The sequence below is a fragment of the Terrapene carolina genome, unplaced genomic scaffold (genome assembly GCF_002925995.2).
Source record: "Terrapene carolina triunguis isolate 2854851 unplaced genomic scaffold, T_m_triunguis-2.0 Scaffold112, whole genome shotgun sequence".
Classification (NCBI taxonomy): domain Eukaryota; kingdom Metazoa; phylum Chordata; order Testudines; family Emydidae; genus Terrapene; species Terrapene triunguis.
The window spans coordinates 8,789,620-8,811,145 of NW_020664463.1; the positions used below are offsets into that span (position 1 = coordinate 8,789,620).

At 41.6% G+C, this 21,526-nt stretch overlaps 1 protein-coding gene across 1 annotated transcript in view; it reads right to left on the reverse strand.

The window, feature by feature from the left end:
• Positions 1 to 21,526, reverse strand: part of ITPR2 (inositol 1,4,5-trisphosphate receptor type 2) — a 346,451-nt gene that overhangs the window by 137,516 nt on the left and 187,409 nt on the right. Inside the window, exons 35-37 of the mRNA XM_026652241.2 lie at positions 12,652 to 12,842; positions 10,987 to 11,129; positions 9,087 to 9,195 (exon numbers count right to left, since the gene is read on the reverse strand). Coding sequence (XP_026508026.1) covers positions 9,087 to 9,195; positions 10,987 to 11,129; positions 12,652 to 12,842 — 443 coding nt within the window. The remainder of the gene's footprint in view (positions 1 to 9,086; positions 9,196 to 10,986; positions 11,130 to 12,651; positions 12,843 to 21,526) is intronic.

Below are 21,526 nucleotides of genomic sequence, written 5' to 3' on the forward strand. Positions count from 1 at the left end.
ATGGCTTTTTAAGCATTTCTGAGGATAATCCAGTGTTCGTTTTAATCTATAAAGCCCTACATATTCCCTGAGCTGGCTACTTACCGTATGAGAATACTTCTCTCTGGGCACCATTCTTAATTATTAGATTAGCAGAGGTGCGTCTGCGGACCATTCCTAGCTTTTAACTCTGTCGAGCATTCGTGATGCAAAGTTCTTTGCTGTAGCGCTTGCCTCCTCTACGCTCCACCAGAGCCTGCTGTATTTCTTGACCTTCAGGAGGTCAGTGCCAACCTCATCAATTTGTTCAAACATCTGCTTAATCTTGGGTTCAGTGAGGAGGTTTTAAGGGACATATATTAAGGGGAACAGGGAGGCTTGTCTATTATTACTGCCTCTAAGAACAAAATTGTCATTATGGAGTTTTCCCCCCCCCCCGAAGATTACGAAGATGCACTTAGAGATTATTGCAATGGACAAATAATAAACATCTCTATAAATATTAAAGAAATGAACATAGTCCAGTAGGACACTCAAGGACTTTACCTTATAAATACAGTAGTGCGGTAGTCTACTGTAATGGTCCCAAACACTATATGTTACATAATGCCGCAAGATTACTGCAGACCATGGGGGCGGGGGGTGAAGAGGAGAGTGAGTGAGTGAGTGAGTGAGTGAGTGAGTATGTGTGTGTGTGTGTGTCTGGCACATTTTTACACACAAATATGCAATGACAGTATGCTTCAGTGGATGATGTCAGTGGATGACATCATGGCCAACAACACTTAGTTAATACACAAACATCACATGCTCTTCGGTATCTGTTTCCTTAATTATTACAGCTTGGAACTTAGAGTGGGGGGGGGGGGAAGAGTCAAATTGTGTTGATTTGTTTCTCCGTACTTTTTATTTCTTTTCCTTTTAAAGTGCCACAATGTGGGTATGGTGAGAAATTACCATATGTAGGGGATTTGAAAGTACTTTGTGTTTGGTCATATGTATCCCAACACACTCACATGACTGCTGCTTAAAATTAGTTGCTTCGTTCAGTCATTGCAACAGAAGAGACTGAAATCTCCGTCTTAACACAGTGGCTCAGCCTCAGGCCCTGCAGAACACACAACTTTGTATAAGCCATCAGTGTCACATGAAATTATCTTGAATGTCAGAGAACGGCCCCAACCAAACTGTCGCATCTTGTTGCTTAAATCGACATACCACATACACTACCTTGGCTTCTTGAATGTCTAAGTAAAGGCATACACTAGCCTTCCTAGCCAGCATGGGATTGCAGAACGGGGCCCACAGGGCACTCCACACACCCTTGGGGTTGTCCTATTGCAACAGCCACTGGGGTAATTCATCTAAGAGAAGGGCTCTCATTGGGTAGCCCTGGTCCCTGCCATAGGCTCATGTGGTGCTGAGAAATAGGCATATAGAAGAAATTCAGCCTTTTCTTTGAACCTTTGAGCCTTTTCTTCAATGCCCTGCCTTGTTTGTATCATATTTTAATGTTTATAACAGACAGGTAAAGGCATGGTTATGGGTCCAAAAAATCCAGATGTCTGTATCGGTCCTCATTGGCCCCTACCATTTATTTATAATTTGACTTTTAATGTATGAATCTCATCTACAAGCTACAAGCACTAGAACAAGCACACAGGAACCCAACAGGGTATTGGACCAAGCCATGCATTTAAAAGCCAAATCTTTTCAGTTTTTCATTAAACTCCATCGAATCAGTCAACATCTGTAAGCACTTTCCAGATTAGAATGAGGCAATATGATGATGACAGGCAGGAAACAATCAGCAAGCAGGTGACCTATGAAACCACTAAAGTAGAAGGTTGCACTGATGTCAGCATATTATGAAATCTCTATTGAATACTGATCACTAATGGTCCTCTCTGATTGGCTGTCAATGACATCATCCCTCTGCCAATGATATCCAATAAATGCACGGGTCTGATGCTTTCCCTTACTTTCATTTATAAACTCCATTAGATAATAACAGAAAAGTCAATCCAAGTGGTGAATTTCTACAGTTTCATTGTACTTCTTAGGTGGTTAAAAGTCATTTGACCTTCTACCTTATGTTCTAAAACCCCACTCAAGGTGTACTCTAGTTGCTTATAAATGTATTGCTGATTGCTCGTGACTTCTTACATATTTAAATACTTTCTCGTTTCCAAATCCAATATTTTCTTTTTCTACAGCAAAAAGATTTTATGTTAGAAAGACCTTGAAGGGATATTGTCAGTTTAGGGTGTTTTACAGTACGTTTTAAAATGTTTCACAAAACCCAATAGTAATAAATATCACTGGGTTTTTGAATTTTCAATTAGAAGTTTTTAGATTGGATTTAAATATTCCCTATAGCGTTTGCAACCCCAGCATTGAAGCAAACTATCTGAAAAACACAGTGAGCTAAATCAAAGAGTAAAGTGAGCAATTTTTGGGCCACTAACTGGAAATAAAACTGAAATTGGCTAGCGCACCGTCTTTCTTAAAGGAGAGCACAAACAAAACAAAACAGCATAAAAGTGGTGAAAATTAAATTTGATTTTTTTAAATACTTGCAGCGCTGCTAATCCAAACTGTTATTAGTAACACAGGTCAGGGAATTCCTCTCCCTGCCACTTGAAATAATAAAGTCTCTTTAAATTACACTCCACTCCACAACAGGCTGACATTTTCAGAATTATTCCTGTTTCCATTGATTTTTGCCTACATTTATTGTGATTTATCTGAATACTGCTTAATTCAATACATGCAAATAAGTAAAGTGATCTAGAATGAACTAGACTAGATCATGGAGTGCACGTTAAGTTAAGAGCTTATTTGATTTAAACAACAGCAACAACAATGGGATACTGCTGTAGCTCACAGGAACACCAACTGATTACTAAGGGATATGGGGAGACATTTTTCCCAACAGATAAAGGGACCCAACTCCCTTCGGTTTCATGTACATGAGGGAAGAATCTGGAATGTGCCTCTTAATTAAATCATTGGAGTTTTGCCACTGATATCAACTGAAAAGAATCAGGCCCTTAGAAAGGCAGCAAATATTACCACAACAGGTGACCTACAGATTCTTAAGGGAATAATGTACATTTGTAAAAAGATTTCTAACCTGTTTCTTTGTTGTTGTTGTCACTGCTAAAACAAGAAGCAAAGGGTTGTTAACATTGGCTATGTCTACACTACCACGGTAAGTCGACCTACGCCACGCAACTCCAGCTATGTGAATAACGTAGCTTGAGTCGACGTACCTTAGGTCGAGTTACCACGGGGTCTACACCGCAGAGGGTCGACAGGAGAAACTCTCCCATCGACTTACCTTACTTTTCTCATCAGGGATAGAGTACAGGGGTCGACTGGAGAGCGATCTGCTGTCGATTTGGCAGGTCTTCACTAGACCCGCTAAATCGACTGCCGGTGGATCGATCTCAGAGGGTCGATCCCAGCTATAGAGTAGACCTGCCCATTGTGTAGCTAAAAGGTTAATAAAGAAATCTTAATATTTCACCACATAGAGCTAGAAATCTAGTTGCGTGGTAGAAAAAGAAACAGTGAAAACGTTTTAGAAGTGGGGCAATCATTTTCAGGAGTATTCCAAAAAAGGTAAAAAAGTAGAGGTACTCATATTTTTGATAGACAATTAAACAGCTTGTAGGTTTTTTCCTTCCCACTGATACTTAAACAGTGCTCTTATTTTTCATTCATACTGTGGTTCAACATCTAAACCTGGAAAAACAGTATAAAATGTGTTCCATAGCATAAGAAGCCCTTACTTCTGCATATAGTCTTTATTCATGCAAGTAATACTATTAAATTTAGTGGGAACTATTAGCGTAAGTGAGAGTTGCATGTTTGGTTCCTACCATTCTACCGTGCATTTCAAAATGTACTACCATTTGTTAAACATATCCGTCAGTTAACGAATATCACAGTAAGCACATATAATATCACGATATGAATACATTACATATACATACTCACATAATCCAGAGGGTAAATTTTTCAGAAGCACCAAGCTCTTAGGATTCCCTTGAAAGTCAATGGGACCAGGCTCCTAGGTCAGTTAGGTGTTTTCGGTAATGGGACTTATGTGCTTAAGTCACTTAGGCACTTTTGAAAATTTTACCCATTCAACAGCAGAGATGGAACTGTGGCTGCAGTAAGAACTGACCTCAGATTTCACACAAAGCTTGAACTGAACTCAAATCAAAACTTTGACAGGACAGAGCGAATACAAAATCCTATTCTCTTTAATCTATTTCTCCCATTAAAAAAAAAAAAAAAAAAACTTGTGGAAATCAAAGCCCACTTTTATCCACCACACAATCGCAGCCTGGGCAATGGTAGCACAAGCTTCCTCCCATAATGCCTTACCAAAGTTTGCAACATTGCCCTGGAAAGACTGCCTAAAGAAGCAAAAGGAGACTTCAGTCTTCATGCCCAGTCAGCAAGGCACTAATTTTGCTAGTGATTCACCAAGTGTTGAACTGAGACTTACGGTGTTAACAGCTTTCTGTCATTACCTATTGAAGTCAAATCAATGACCAAGAGGTTTTATAGCCCATTATTACTGTAATTCCCCAAACCACACTTTTGAAAGTGGAGCTTCCTTTCAGGTATATGAAACTGACAGGCCTCCCCATCCAACCCCTCCACAACTTCACCATGTGTTGGTAAAGGCATACCCAGCTTAAATGTATACATCTTCCATGACACCCCATGGGTATTGTCCCACATCTTGGGAAACTTTGCCATAAACCCTCCCAGCATTCTTTGTCTTTTCAGAAGCACCAGCCTACTACATACCACCACCTCATTAGCTTGCTATGTTTTATTAGTGTTCTAGAAGTGAATGTATATGAACATCTATAGTCCCAATACAATTTGTATTAAGCCATTTTGGGGGGGATGGAGGGAATAAAAAGAAATCAAGCTCTTAAATTTTCTAAAGAAAGTTTAAAAAGACAAAAAAAACCCCAAAAAACGAGGAGTCCTTGTGGCACCTTAGAGACTAACAAATATATTTGGGCATAAGCTTTAGTGGGCTAGAACCCACTTCATCAGATGTATGAAGTAAAAGATACAGGAGCAGGTATAAATACATGAAAGGATGTGGGTTGCTTTACCAAGTGATAAGTCAGTCTAACGAGATAAATCAATTAACTGTAGGATACCAAGGGAGGAGAAATAACGTTTGAAGAGAGTGGCCCATTACAGACAGTTGACAAGAAGGTGTGAGTAACAGTAGGGAGAAATTAGTATTGGGGAAATTAAGTTTAGGTTTTGTAATGACCCAACCACTCCCAGTCTTTATTCAGGCCTGATCTGATGGTATCCAGTTTGCAAATTAATTCCAGTTCTGCAGCTTCACGTTGGAGTCTGTTTTCGAAGTTTTTTTGTTGAAGAATTGCCACTCTGTTATTGAGTGACCAGAGAGATTGAAGTGTTCTCCTACTGGTTTTTGAATGTTATGATTCCTGATGTCAGATTTGTGTCCATTTATTCTTTTGTGTAGACACTGTCCGGTTTGGCCAATGTACATGGCAGAGGGGCATTGCTGGCACATGATGGCATATATCACATTGGTAGATGTGCAGGTGAATGAGCCCTGGATGGTGTGGCTGATGTGGTTACGTACTATGATGGAGTCCCTTGAATAGATATGTGGAAAGAGTTGGCACCGGGGTTTGTAGCAGGGTTTGGTTCTTGGGTTGGTGTTTTTGTTGTGTGGTGTGTAGTTGCTGGTGAGTATTTGCTTCAGGTTGGGGGGGCTGTCTGTAAACGAGGACTGGCCGGTCTCCCAAGGTCTGAGAGAGTGAGGGATTGTCCTTCAGGATAGGTTGTAGATCCTTGATGATGCGCTGGAGAGGTTTTAGTTGGGGGCTGAAGGTGACGGCTAGTGGCGTTCTGTTACTTTCTTTGTTGGGCCTGTCTTGTAGTAGGTGACTTCTCGGTACTCTTCTGGTTCTGTCAATCTGTTTCTTCACTTCACCAGGTGGGTATTGCAGTTTTAAGAATGCTTGATAGAGATTCTGTAGGTGTTTGTCTCTGTCTGAGGGATCGGAGCAAATGTGGTTGTATCTTAGAGCTTGGCTGCAGACAATGGATTGTGTGATGTGGTCTGGATGAAAGCTGGAGGCATGTAGGTAAGTATAGCAGTCAGTAGGTTTCCGGTATAGGGTGGTATTTATGTGACCATTGCTTATTAGCACTGTAGTGTCTAGGAAGTGGACCTCTTGTGTGGACTGGTCCAGGCTGAGGTTGATGGTAGGGTGGAAATCGTTGAAATCTTGGTGGAATTCCTCAAGGGCCTCCTTCCCATGGGTCCAGATGATGAATATGTCATCAATGTAGTGCAAGTCGAATAGGGGCGTAAGGGGACGAGACCTGAGGAAGCGTTGTTCTAAGTCAGCCATAAAAATGTTGGCATATTGAGGGGCTATGCGGGTACCCATAGCAGTTCCACTGACTTGAACGTATAAATTGTCCCCAAATCTGCAATAGTTGTGGGTGAGGACAAAGTCACAAAGTTCAGCCATCTGATGAAGTGGGTTCTAGCCCACGAAAGCTTATGCTCAAATAAACCTGTTAGTCTCTAAGGTGCCACAAGGACTCCTCGTTTTTTTTGGTGATACAAAGTAACACGGCTACCACTGAAACCTTTAAAAAGACAGTCACTTAGTTTCTCTGTGCATTAGTTCCCTCTCTATAAAACAGGGGTGATGATAACATCTTATCTCCCGAGGGTAAGGTGAGGATAATTATATTTAAGATTGTGAGGGGCTCAGACAGTAAAGTAATGGGGCCCACACAAGTATAACTGATCAATAGATTGCATTATGATTCTCTCCTGGCTTCTAATCATGAGAAGTTCTGCAATAATCTTTACCTGAAAGTTTATAGTTTGTGCCCAATGTAATGCTCCAAATACAGTACAGAACAAAATACAGACTCATGATTAACGTACATTCAGGCCTTCTGCTGTCAAAAGTTCATTTGGCCCCCCATGTACCCTAATTCTGTATTTTTCAGTATTTCGATCACACAAAATACAATTGCATGCAGTAATGTACTGTTTCATGGAAAGCTGGAAAAGTACACAAGAAAGGCAGCTCACTGTGCTATTTTTAGCCTTTCTGAAGTCCATAACGTAAGCTATGACTCCCAAGAGTGGTAAGTGAGGAAAGGACTTGCGAAACCATACAGTAAGTCACATGTTTTGGTTTATTATCCTTCTCCACTATAAAATTCATGGGTCTCAGAAAGAACAGCATTTAGGGGATAGGGGGGATATCAGTCTTTTATTTTTTCCCTAAAACCATTAACATGTACCATCTCCCTATGCACTGTCAAGATAACAATGCACAACTGAGCTGCATTTGCTGAAGTCCCAGATGTGCACTCTTGAGGACTGAAAGCCAGGCTGTCTTGTTAAAGGATCCCTAACTGTGGAACTTACGCCCTCTGGTGGTTTGCCTTAATCTCAGTGGATCAGCCTCCAGGACAGGGTAAAAGGTGTATCTGATCAGACAAGCCTTTGCTGAATATCTATAAAGTAAGGTATTGTCTTCTCTTTCCTTCTTTTTCTGAGGTCTTATTTTCTGGTGGGTATGTGGCTATTTTGGAAAGGCTTAGCATAGTTCCCCAATGTGAACAGTTTCAAAAGGAAATTTTGTTTTTACATGTTACTCATGGGGATGTAAGCATTAAGGCTGTTTGAATACGAATGAATAATAATAATAATAATAATAATATATGATTCAGCCATGAAAATTTTGCTACAACACCAAAACAAATCACTATCTGCCATGGACTGAGTGCATTGCTCTTGGAGCAAAATTCTTTGCAGGAGGTGAGGAGGAGGTAAATTCACTCTTTGTGGATGGGTTGTTTTTATGAAGAGAAAGGTTTTGGTTTGACTGGGTTGTTGTTGTTTTTTTAAACTATCTACTAGGCTGCCTAGAGCCTGGGCAAAATGTTCTTTTTGTGTGACATATGTTGAAATCAAAACAGTGTATAATCAAAACACATACACTGTGAATACACCATATTTCTCATATATGCCTTATCTACCATAAGAGAAGAAACTGAAGTATTGTTGTCTTATGACAGTACTGAGACATGGAACTTAAGGTGTAAAATCCAAATGACCCAGAAATATGTACCCATCTCGCTACACACAAAATCTTCCCTTCATCATTAGGAGTGTTATATTCAAAATTAAACTACCTGGTATATCCTGATTGATAATTCTGCTAGGTACTGTAAAATGGATGACCAGCATAATATCAAAATCTGAACATACCGGCGCATGGGGGCAAGGAGAGGAGAAATGAGGTCAACAATTTTTCTTAAAGTGATTCCAGTGTATATACTTGACTATAGGTGCTGATTTTGACAAACATAAATGATTTCTGTGACAGATGAATTAATCACTATGATTCATTTTAATATAAAGTAGCATTAATATCAAGAATGAATGATAAGAAATACCAGTGAGAGGAAACTATACAACTATACGTGAAAAATTTGTCAAGACAGATGGATTTTGAATGAGTTTAAAACCTCTAGCCATGGACCAATTGTTATGAAAACCAGGGTCCAGTCACCATGACCCTAAGGTGCATGTAAGATCAAAGGGGCATTTGGAAACCTAGATGTTGAGAGAAGAAATAGTTCTGGAGCTAAACAAGGGGGATGTTAGCAGATACAGAAATCAGTAGGCATTGTAGAGAGCATAGAGTCGATTTCACTCCCCCCCCACCCCCCAGGTGGTACATCTCATTAAACATTACCTACTTCCTACCACACCTTCAGCTGCAAAAATGCTTACTGACTATAAAGGGCTGGGATCCCAGGCGGGAGGGAGAAAGGATGAATTGGACACTTGAAACTGACTCTAGTCAACACGTGGACTGCGATGGGCCAGGAGTGTCAGGAAAAGGGGACTAAATTTCTATGATGTAACTTGTGTTTCAGAGACAATGTATTACCTGTAACATGTGAGGAGTTAAGAGTTATAACATTCTGCTGAAAATGCCATGATGAAAGTTTTATTTTTAATATTAAAAGGGCAGCAGTACCTCTTCCGCAAAGCTGTCTTTCTTGTCGAGCATTTCCCGTAATGTCTGAAGAATTTTAATGCAAAGTTTTTCTTCTTTCTCCATTAGCTTCTTTGTGTGATTAATCAACCTTAAAGTAAAACATTAGACCTTATATAGAGTATTGCACCTTATCTCCAAGCCAGACAACATGCACGTTATACAGAAATTGTTTGTTTGTTACCATATTTTTCCTGAAGGAAATACAAGTAGACCAGGTAGGTACCATGAAAAAGAAATGGGCCCCAACCCAAACTCTCTTGGCCTTTGAGGGTGTTTGGAGTCTGCACTGAATTTTGCTGCAGGTGCCTAAGTAACGAGCAGAAAGAGAATCCCAGATCCAAATACATCTACATTTTAGAGGGTTTGAAATCCAGACCAGGATCCAAATTCTGCCACCTGGGCCTATGTTTTTCTAAAAATTATTACGTTACCTGCAGTGCCCATCATTTATCCTACAAACTTCAAAAGGAACTTTAAGTTTCATGGTAGTAATAATACTTATTCTACAATTATCGAGTGGTTTCCACCCACAATGATCCAAAGTAATTTACAAAAATTTTTGTAATAGAATCACTTTGCTCAGCACAGAAATGCAGTCACCTCTGGATGGAATGCAGCAGCTGTTTAAGTGCACACAGGAACTCTGCAGGGCAGTTTAGGGCAGGAAGTAAAGTAGAATTCTGCATCCAAATAAAACTGCAATAGGAGTTTAGGAAGGCAAAACAATATTGCTCAAATCAGAATTGAGCAAAAACACCGGAGCGAATATACATATTCTTGCATAAAGCATCATTTACATCTAATCCAAAAGAGAGAATCAGCCATAACACCATGCCCCCTATCATCATGCTGGGTTCACTACTAATATCACTTCCTGCAGCATGCCAGGATTTCTTTGGAAGTCTCCCATTCAAGTGATGACCAGGCTCGTGAGATGAGCTCATCATGGTCTAAATGTAAGTCATATTATTATTAACCATAATTTTAAAATGACTGCATATTAATAGTGCCATTTATATAGTATTGCAAAGTATCACTGGGCAACAGTAGATCATTTAAAAGAAAATGTATTCCTTGTACACCATAGGCCAAATCCTGCAGTCTTTACTCATTCAAAATTCCCATTAACTTCCAGTGAAAGTTTTGACACAAGGGACAAAAAAATGCAACATTTAGTCTTTTTTTGGGGGAGGGGGGGGAAGGGGGAAACATATGAAGTATATAACGCTACCTGTGCAGAATGTGCAAAAAGCTGAGGAATCAGGAAACCTGCCAAATTTTCAGTGCCCTCAAGTTACCTCTAAATTATACAGTTCCTCAAGGGCAAATAGGGCATCTCACTAAGGACTAATAAAGCAAAACCGAACGGCTCTCTTCCAATGCCCAAACTGCAAATAAAACCACCTATAATTCAAAACCATGCAAAGGCACCAGTGAAATGTACATTTAGAAGAGCTATTTCAGAGTTTGCAATTTAAAATAAAACCAAAGGATTTATTTACTTTGTCTCAAAAGGTAGCTCAGCATGCCCCCAAAGAATATGAATTAAAAACACACCCTTCTAACATGGAATGTCTGAGACCTTGCAATGTATTTGGGGGCAATTTAACATAAATGGTGATTAGGAAAACAGAAATTTGTTGAGACTGTCTTAATTTCAGCAAGCCACAAGGGTTTTCGTTTTAATCATGTCACACATACAACTCCCTTACTAATGGGACACGTAAACTATGTAACAAAAATATATATAAATAAAGGGTATCAGTGAGACTTGGACTCCTAAGTGCCTTTTGTAAGTGGGACTTAAGCGCTTCTGAAAATGTTATCTCTGTCGTCTTTTCAGAAAAAAAATAAACAGGACACTTTCTGTGCCACTTACTTGGACAAGAAAGCACCACATCTTATTCTTGCATCACTCCCCTCAGGAAAGAGAAGTTCAGGGCTATGCAATACATCAACCAACACTGAGAATTCAGCCTGCATCATGGGGGTGAACTGCTGTTCCAAGGAGGAGACTACATCCTAAATAAAGAAGCAGAAGAAGAAGGTCAATTATGGCAAAAGCTGGTCCAATCACACTTGAATGACTTAGTTGATGAATTTCATATTATGTGAACGAAATATCGGACAAATATTTGTTGTCATTTGTCATCCCGCCTCCCATCAACCCATGGTGCCAGTCTTCCCACCCACTTGTTACATAGCCTGGAGGTGCTTGTTTGGCATTCTCCTTTGCTGCCCATCACACTTGCCAGCAGCTTCCCACAAACTTCCACAGAACTACCTAACTGCCCTCCTTCAAAACTCTCCTTACCATGGTGCCTACAAAAAACTTGACAATGGTTAGGAAACCAGTGTGCTGAAGCCCCTGCCTTGCATCTTTTTTTCCTTATACTCCCCTGTCTGTCTGTATCCACCTGTTGTCTCTTAGTTTTATACTTACCTCTTGTCTACAAGGCACAGCAACGTGCACTGGAAGGGTGTGACTTCTAAAGGGTGCCAATGTGTTTCATGCTAACTGGCACATGTAGATCCTGCTGGGGTGCATTAAAGGTTCCCTAGTGCACATTAACATAATCCCTTTCCAAAGAGCACCATGTTGACGTGCACCAGGGAACTTTTAGTCTGTGCCAGCAGGACTGCCGGGCCAGTTAGTGCACAACACGCTGCCGCGCTTTAGAAACCACAACCCTCTAGTGTGCGTTACTGTACCACGCCGACAAGGTTCTAAGCTCTTTGGAGTATACAGTGTCTCTAAAGCCAGTACATCTCACACCACAGGATGATCTCCCAGCACAGGGGGATCCTCCAGTGATACAGAAGCACTGTAGCGACTCCTACACCACTCTTAACTTTTTGCACCTGCAGTAGGGGCATGGTCATGAGAAATAAGACCTGGCTGGTCTTGCTATGCTCTGGCAATCATAATCGCCCAGGGGCAAAAGACTCCCATTGACTCCTGTGGGGGCTGAATTAGGTCATAGGAGTGCAAGGCCCAAGGTGTTGGCTTCCCTTTGAATAGGTGTATACAACATTGTGATGGTCCAATCAGGGTTCAGGGGAGCAATCCAGACCAGGGAGGGGCTGTGTCACCACTAGCCCTGCAATCCTGGGCGTCTCACAATGTTTTGCTGCTGTAGCTCCCAACCTGGGATGCTCACATCAGGAAGAGGGATGCAGGTCACACCCTGCATATCTGGGTGCTTAGACAGCCCTGGCTCAGCAGCTCTGACCCCAGCAGCTTGTCTACACCCCCCAACCCCACTCGGGCTTCCACCAGCTTGGTTACAACAGCAAGATGACCCCAACACACTCCCACAGCCCCAAATTTCACCAAAACAATGTGCATATTACACGACATCTTTTAGACAGAGATTATAACAATAGCGAGTTGAGATATACTGAGCTGCTCAGGCCAGCTGACTCTCACTGCTAGATATCAGAGTGCCCCTTGCCCTCTGTCCTTGGGTTGTTCTTACTGTCACGAACATATCTAGACAAAACGCATGGTCACGCACACAGCATCAGGCATTTGCTACCATACCTGCAGTTTTTCAATTATATTCCTGTAATCCCAGGCAGGCCCTCCAAGAGCTTCTTTAAAACGAGGTCCACTGCGGGCAGACATTCTCCATCCCATGGCCGCTCTCTGCACCATATTGGAATGACTCTTCATGAACAGGGTATTTACCTGGCTGTCTAAATCCACCGGAATTGCAATCCCACGGTTCTTTGCTTTAAGCAGAAGACAACATTTACAATAAAGAATGCTTTCGGGTCCTTTGTAAATCATTTTGGGTGAAATCCAGATCCCATACAAGGAGCCTTTTGCCCTTGACTTCAGTGGGGCCAGGATTTCACCCTTTAAAAATAAGGGCCAGATCCTCACCTGGTGTTAATCAGTGTAGCACTATTTAAGTTAATAAAGCTACACCAATTTATACCAGCTGAGGATCTGGTCCATGATTTCTTATTTCTCATAGGTAAAAGGTACACCTCTGCTTTAAAGAATGAATCAATTGAAATGATTCAGATGAAATCAATTACAAAGACATTAGCAACAGCAGCAAAATTAGCAATTATTATTTCAGTAGCTACTTATCCATTTAAGAGTAAATTTGAAAATTCTTTTTAGTCTTCTTAGATATAGATATGCATGTACCCCATATATCCCAGTGTTGCCTGCATGTTTTATGCACTTAAACTACTTAGACATATAAAAGGACTCCAGCTTCGTTTGTTCCCCCCGCCCACTTCTACCCTTTATGTGATCATATTGTACAATGCCTGGCACAATGCAGTCCTGATCAATGACTGAGGCTCCTGGGTTCTACCACAATGCAAAAGAGTAATAATTAATAAATAGCCAAAGAACTATACAAGTTGATTTTTAAGCTTGAAGGTAAGAGGTAGAGAAATCTTGCACCAGTTCCTACAAGGCACCGATAGTTCAGCTAATGCCATGTTAATTGTGACGGCCTTTTCAAAAAAAGGGGAATGCCATAAATAATTCTGATGTACTATCTTCTACGCAGGAAGTCTGGGTTACACAGATCCCTCCATGCTGCAATGGACCAGAGTGGCATTCTTTTAAGTGTCTGTGTGGAATGTTTGAGGTTCAACAAGTAATGTCAGGTAGACACAGCGACAATAGGAGGCAGATTTGCTGACGTGCTTGAAAAGTTAGGAATCACTCCCTTGCTGCCTATTAGTTCTATTTACGACTTTACTTAATTTCCATAGCACAGTGTTATCCTTAATAAATGTCTGAGCAACAGAAAAAATATTCTAGATTGCTAGTGTTCTTCAGGTAAATAAACCAGTAACTAAAAGCTGCCTATTTTTCTTATTACACCAACATTGCCTTTGAAGTAAGTACTTAAAACCTGAGTGAGCAATTCTGAAGTGTTTGATTTCTTTGATACTCAAGGTATTCCCAAAGCATTTTGTAATAAGATTAATGTTTTCTAGCATAGTTAGTACACATTACTGAGAGATAGAACGTGGTCCTGATCCTGCAAAGCATTTAAATACATGTACAGCTTTGATCATGCGAGAAGTACCACTGCGCCTGATCCAAACCCCACTGAAGTCAGTGGGAGTGTTTCTGTTGACTTCAGTGCGTATGCATCAGCCTCAAAAGTACTACATACATGCTTAAAGTTATGCAGGCATTTAAATGCTTTATTGTATCAGGGTATATGTTGGTGTAGTGGGGTGGTCTGCCCGGAGGGGTAAAAGCAGCCTTGGAGAGGGCCGGGGCTGAGAGAAAAACCTAGGCTGATTGGGAAAGTAGCCTAAGCTGGGGCCATGCCCCAATCAGGCCACAGCTGGCCCTATAAAGGGGCTGCTAGGCTGGAGCTAAGTCAGTCTCTCTCTAGCTGTTGAGAGGGAGGGGACTGGCTGCTGAGCAAGGTACCCAGAGTGGAGCAGGGCTGGGGGAAGGCCAGCGGGGCTGGGGAGCTCCAGCCTGGAAAACCCTCAGGCTGCAGGCCTTACTAAAGGCCAGAAAAGGTACTGGGGTTGCAGAGGGCAGCCCAAGGGCAGGCAGAGGCAGCAGGTCCAAACCCTCCTTGCCAATTATACTGCAGTCCGCCCCAGTGAGTGGGGGCTAGATGGTGACTGGCATTAGCCCAAGACTGAGGCGAGGTGAGGATAATGGGTTGGGGGTTCCCTGGGGAGGGGAGACCCAGAGAGACTGTGGTGTACCGCAGGGGGCAGAACCCTGAGAGAAGGGGCACCAGGGTCCGGGAGGGACACCAGGGCTAGCAGCAAGCAAGACATCGCCCAGCAGAGGGCGCTCCGGACCTGGACAAGAGCTAATTCCCAGAACGACCAGCAGGAGGCACCGCACTGGTGAGTCATCGCCCCGTTACCGTTGGCAAGGACAATGCATCTCTGAAGACCAACAGGGACCTCCCCCTCTCCCCAAGTACTATACTGCAATGCCAGCACTTGGAATAAACCCAAATCCTGGTATGGAACTGAACTAATGATATTCTGGACTAGAGCAAGATTGCTCTACCTTCCACATCCCCAATGCTGCAGTGGGACCTATTAGTGCTGAGACCCATTGATTTCAATAGGACTCTGCAAGACTCCACACTAGCATATCCCAATGCCTAACCCGTGCTTGTGTCTGGAGCACAGGCAGCTGAGCCAAACTGGTGCAGGAGGTGCAGCTCCCCTTGAATAGACTTGCATCTCTGGTAGACACTTTCCTTAAAAGAGAGTTTGCCTTGGGGAATTAAGTAGTGGTGTTGTGCCAAATATGGGAAGATGCATTTCCCAGCAGCTGCACAACCCATTCATCGCCAGTGTCAAGAGAAGCTGCTTTCACATGACAGCCCAGTTTGCCCCCCCACCCCCAACTTCTATTTGTTTTGGAGAAGGGGTACGTGGTTATTAAGAGAAAAGCACAATGTATGACTGGCCATTATTTGTAGTTATTGTTTCTGCATGTTGTTCTGCCTGGATTATTTTTCCCTATCATGTCAATCACTGGAAAGTTATGGGATAATGTTAATTTGCACTTAAATATTAGGTATGCAGAATTCCAATATACCTGAGAATATATTAACAGCGGAGCATGTGGTGCGGGAACCCCTGTACTTCTACATCCCCACAGATATTATTTGAAGTTAACAACTTCCATCAGTGTCTGAATAGCAGTCAAGGGCTATGATTGTTCAAAGAGTCGCAGCTAATTAAAACTATCACAAAGAAAACCAGAAAAAAAATGCTCCTTTGTTTTGAACAGTTCTTATATGTATAATTCCATTTGTAATTAAGAGTTGCATTGATTGTCAAAGGGCATTGTTGAAATCTAAGCTATAAACAAAGGCTTTGTCTTCTTATTTCCTTGCAGCTTGTAGAAAGTTTATCTTTCATTTGTTTCACATTTCATTATTTAAAACAACATGAAACATATTTTTACATTTTGGAAAGCTGACGAACAAATGTGAACATAAATATTTATTTTTAATTTAGGTGTTGTAGGCTGCTTTCCTCTTCAAAACGTGTCAATCTCCCTTAAAGTATGAACATAAAATATTTAAAAGCATGTTTGTTTTTGCTCCACTTTGGAATACTTTTGGAAAACAGACAAACAACTTGCAAACCAGGGTCAGAATCAAAAGAAGATGAGGCCAGAAACTGATTAAATCCTGCCCTTGGGGTGACTGATGTGCAGTGCGGGGAAAGGATGCAATCGATTGTGTGACTGCACAAGCAGCTTGGTATGTCACTTGTGTACCCAGCCACAATCCCACCACAGTGGACTAGAACATATGCTCATCTAGAGTGTAATTCACTCTTGTGCAGAGGGTCAGCACAGGCCTATATACCATCTCAGTCCCACTTCTGCACCAGGCTGAATTTCACCTCTAATAACTCGGGGTGTTCTTCACTGTCTGAGGAAGCCTGGTTTGCTGGGAAACAGATGTGACTAGCTCCCAGGCTGGTGCGCACACATATACTCCCATTAGCACAGTGGTTCTCTACCAGGGTCTCGGGGTTCCCTGGGGAGCTGCAAGCAGGTATCAGGGGGGCCTCCAAGCATGGCCAGTGTTAGACTAGCTGGGGCCCAGGGCAGAAAGCCAAAGCCCCACCGCATGGGGCTGAAGTCTGGGGCTCTGAGCCCCGCCACCCAGGGCTGAAGCCAAAGCCTGACCAATGTAGCTTCATGGGGGCCCCTCTGGCATGGGACCCCAGGCAATTGTCCTGCCCTAACTCCAGCCTGGCTTTTATATGCAGAAAACCAATTACTGTGGCACTGGTGGCCGGGGAGTTTTTATAGCGGGGCCTCAGAAAGAAAAAGGTTGAGAACCCCTGCACCAGTGCACACACATTCCCACTAGCAACAAACACAGTCCAGCACCAAGACCAATGAGTAAATGGTGCCAGCTGAAAAAAGTGACGCTGACAATGCATTTAGCTAGACCAACATGTAAAAATTCTGGAATGGTTTCTTGTGAACTCAATGCACCAGTTTCTCTGCTCCCTTCAACGTGCAAACTGCTTGGGTATATAGACAGAATGGGACCCAAAATAAACAGTGAGCATTACAGTCACTATAAGCAATAGCTAAATTCAGGTCCCACGTGCAGGTGGGCAAAGTGAGGTTTTTTTACCCACGAAAGCTTATGCCCAAATAAATCTGTTAGTCTTTAAGGTGCCACTGGACTCCTTGTTTTTGAAGTCAAAAGAGCACTCTGTACTCACTAGCAACAGAGCTAAACCTGGCCTGGAAGCCGGGTGTCTATATTTGAAAAATAATATGTACATGTAGGTTCTTTCACAGAACCATAGAAACTGGAATTAGACCAGGCCTATCACAGTAGCACATCTATTCCATTCCCCTGCTGGTGAAGGACTGTTCTTCCACTACACCATCTTGTCTACGTCTACGTCCAATTTAATTTTCAGAATTTCTATGGACGGCGCTCTCACCATTGACTTCCCTAGGAAGATTATTCCTCAGACTAAAAACTCTCACAGTTAGGAGGTTTTTATCCCATTATCTTTTACAGTAATTATACCCCCTTGTACCACCCTAAACATTCCCGCTCCCTCATTACCAGTACCTCCGGGGTGTAAACAGACAGCTATTGTGTTCTCCCACCCAGCCCTGTTGCCACTTAACTGAGCAATACATATTTAGTTCAATTAATCTTGCTTCATAAATCCGTCCCGCCAGCTCCTTAATCATTTACTGACTGCTTAATAAATAAATCTGGTTGGAAAGACGTTGATGGTAGCAATGGTAGGAAGTTTTTACAGGAAATAAAAGCTTTGTGTGTAGACAATGCACAAGGCTGCCAATCTGGTACCTTTCATTGGCAGCACATATATTTTCTTCCAGCTGAAAACTTAAGTTAAAATATTTATCATTCCACAAAAAGATCATCATTGAATTTTTCTTGCAATTAGGGAAACACAAACAGTTAAAATAGAATAAAATATGTGCTTTGTCTGAAATGTATTCTCCCTGCTGTCAGAAATGTAACAATATTATAATCATTTGATTTGAACTAAAAAAAAATTGAAAATGGAAGAGGAGTTTTCTTCCTTCTCCATTTTGTGAAAAACTCAAATGGGAAGTAAAATGAAGTCTGCTGAGGTGAAGGAATTATTTTCGGACAGTCTATCTGTATGGGTATTAACACACAAATAATCCTTTCAAAAAGAGACAATAATATTGAGCCTAGATTCCAAGTTTAATGTTTCCTATTTGTAACTTTTTATGGTAGAAGGAAAACACCTTACAGCACATGTATGCAAACCTTACAGGTTTTCCCCAGATTCTATATACCAGTATAGTGGAATAGCAGTGAGCTGAAATAGCATTCTTATAATTAGCATCCACTGCTCCAATAGGATGGGAATTGGAATTCTCTTTGTTTCTCTCATACAGCATCTTACCACCTATTGTCCTAGAATCTGAGTTGGTAATGACTGACATCACTTGGCTTGGAAGTGCTAAAGAAATAGACCAGAAGATTTTTTTGACCTCCGCTATTGTGAAGTAATAAAATGTAGGGACTGATCCTGCCACTGCTTGCTTGTGTGAGTGATCCCATTTATTTCAGTCACGATGGTAATGGTAAAGTCATGCTCCTGCTGCTGAAAGGTCCTTTACACCGCGTTCTCTATCTGAGATGTAGACAAAATGCATACAAGGAATATGGCATAAGTAAAACCTTTACAATAAAAAGCTATAACGAGGACCTTTATAAATAGATTAGCAGACATCCTGTGTGCAATGCAAAATTGCGGTATAAAAAGCCTCTAGAGCGAATATCTTTGATTCCTTGCAGGTGGAGAAATATAGAACAATGCTAATAGATACTTTATAGAAAATGGGGATAATATATTCAGGTTTAGCCAGCATGTAATTCAATATATTGCAGTTCTTTGATCTCGTAGCAGCAGAAAAAGCATGTGTTGGAGTATGATGCACTAACAGTCATTGCTTAACTAAGCAGCAATGCCGGCTATTTGAAAGGGACCCTGGAACATTGTTTAGCTTGGAAACTAAGAGTCTGATCCCACACCATTAAATCAATGTGGGTTTTGCCACTGAGTTCAATGGGAGCAGGATTGGGCTCTATTACCCAGACATGCTTTTCTTTACCTGAGTAAATCGGCACACGACTGGGTTGTGGAACATGAGAAAACAGTAACCAGAAAGTGGATGCCTACTGCCCAGTCCCTTTGGCGTGAGGATGGGTGACATCTTGCAACGTTACCACGTGGAAAAACGGATCTTTCACAAGATTTTTTTTTTTTTTTTTTGCATTTTAAACGAAGAATCAGGACTGGCCTCAAGCCCTCCAGATTTTTTAGGGCAGGTGTTCCCAAACTGTGGTATGCATACCCATAATAGTCTACTCAGATGAAGCTGTTATATAAAATACGGTAGTTAATTTACTTCAAGATGTGCCAATGAGAACACAGATACACAGAGCCCTCATCTCCAGTCACTGTGCAGAGCGGGTTCAGTTGCCCAGCAACTGTCCAGTCTAACTGAGCTCAGAACTTAGGGGGGGTTTTGGTTGTTTATGTTGCACTATAACTGTACGTGACAGTGAAATATGGACAGATGGCTAAAGACAGGTGGCGTTAAGAAGCGCACACAAAGTATCAGTGGTGAGAAGGGTAGAGCCTGAGAAAGGTCTGCAAAAGGAGACAAGTCCCTACAGCTCCTTTCTGAACTGAAGGCAGGTAAATCTGCCTGGAGACAAAAGTAGTAAGTGAAGCCTGAAACTCTTATGAAGTTTTTCCCTGGTAGTCAAGAGGAGTTGAAGTCTCAGGGCAATAAGAAATTAGTTTTTGCACCTTGCTTTTTGTTGGCCTGGAAGATCACATACATTCCTGCAGTGCTCATAAGACGACAGATGTAATGATCTTAAACTCTTCAGGCAATACTTACATCCACCTGCCAGCACTGAGCAGAATGTACATTTCTTAAACTTACTCTGAAACAGGGCTTTTAAAAGTGTATCATCACATGGATCTTTGATATCCTGGGAACTCTGTGTATGATCTTTGTACCTGCTGGGATTCATTTCTGAACCCAGGGCTACCACAAAAGGAAATAAATAAAAATTATGTTTGTTCATTCAATGCTACACTAAATTTATTTTCCAGCAAAAACTTCTGGTCCCTGCTATAAATCCGCCCAATACAGCTTTGGTCTGAAATAGGCAAAATCTTTTCAGAAAAACCATGCTGTGAAACATGAAGGTCCTAACATTGAAACGGTCAAACACTCAATTAAAAAAAAAAAAAAAAAAAAAAACAGATAGGAGAGTGCTCACATATCTAGCCTAAAGTCAAGCCTGGTACGGCTATTTGTATTAACGAAGAAATCTTTATCTTATCTCCTCATGTGGACATGCAGCAGAATTTTGTGCTTGATGGAGCAGCATACAGGAAAAGGAATACAATATACATTATCACTAGGGATCAGATTTTCAAACGTGCTCCACAACTGCATCTGGGGGCAGATTTTCCTAAAGAGTTCAAGCTCCTATCTAGGCAACAAAATAAGCACCACAATGGACGCTTCTGAGTACCAAGCATTATGAAGGTGCCTAAGTGGATGCTGAGTTCTTCTGAATATTTGGCTTCAATTGTGGGTGCTGAGCAGTTGGAAAATCTGGCTATGCTTAGCTAAATACTGCAGTGACCCCTGTGCAACCCCAGTGGGCCAAATCCTTGATTTACAGGAGTACTTGACGTCAATGGGACTATCCACATGAGTAAAGTATGTAGGATTTGCTCCACTGTCTTCAATGGGATTGTATAGCAATTATGTAAAGGCAGAATTTGGCTCACTTAGCTTCCCTTACTTACACAGCTAGTCCTTCTCCAGTAGGCCAAGTTCTGTCTTCAGCTACCCTCATGCAAACCTACAGTTTTCAATTTGGCTGTGTGGGCTTCAGTTAGCACAGAATCAGACTCACATAGGAAAGGCCAGCAGGATTTAGCACCATGTCTACAACCTCTGCACACAACACTAGGTTTAAATCTTACCGGTAGCTAAATGTATATACAGAGCTAATAGTGAAAAGCTCTAATTTTTCCCCACCTTTGCTTTCACTTGTTCCCTCCTCATCAAAACTCCTCCTCATCCATCACAATCTTTTAGGTGTGCAAATACAGTAAGATAACAACAACAACAACGCTTTCATGCATATTTTAACGCCCCAAATACTATGTCCCTGCAGATTGGGAAATCGGCACATCATCGCCAGACTGTGCCCCTGAACATAGCCCTAAGTCAGGGGTCGGCAAGCTTTCAAAGAAGAAGAGCCTTTTTTTGTTTTTGTCTTTGACCAAAATATTTCGAGAGCCACATCACACGCAAAGCTACTTGTAGAGTTAGAATTTATCAACTAATAATGATTGAACAT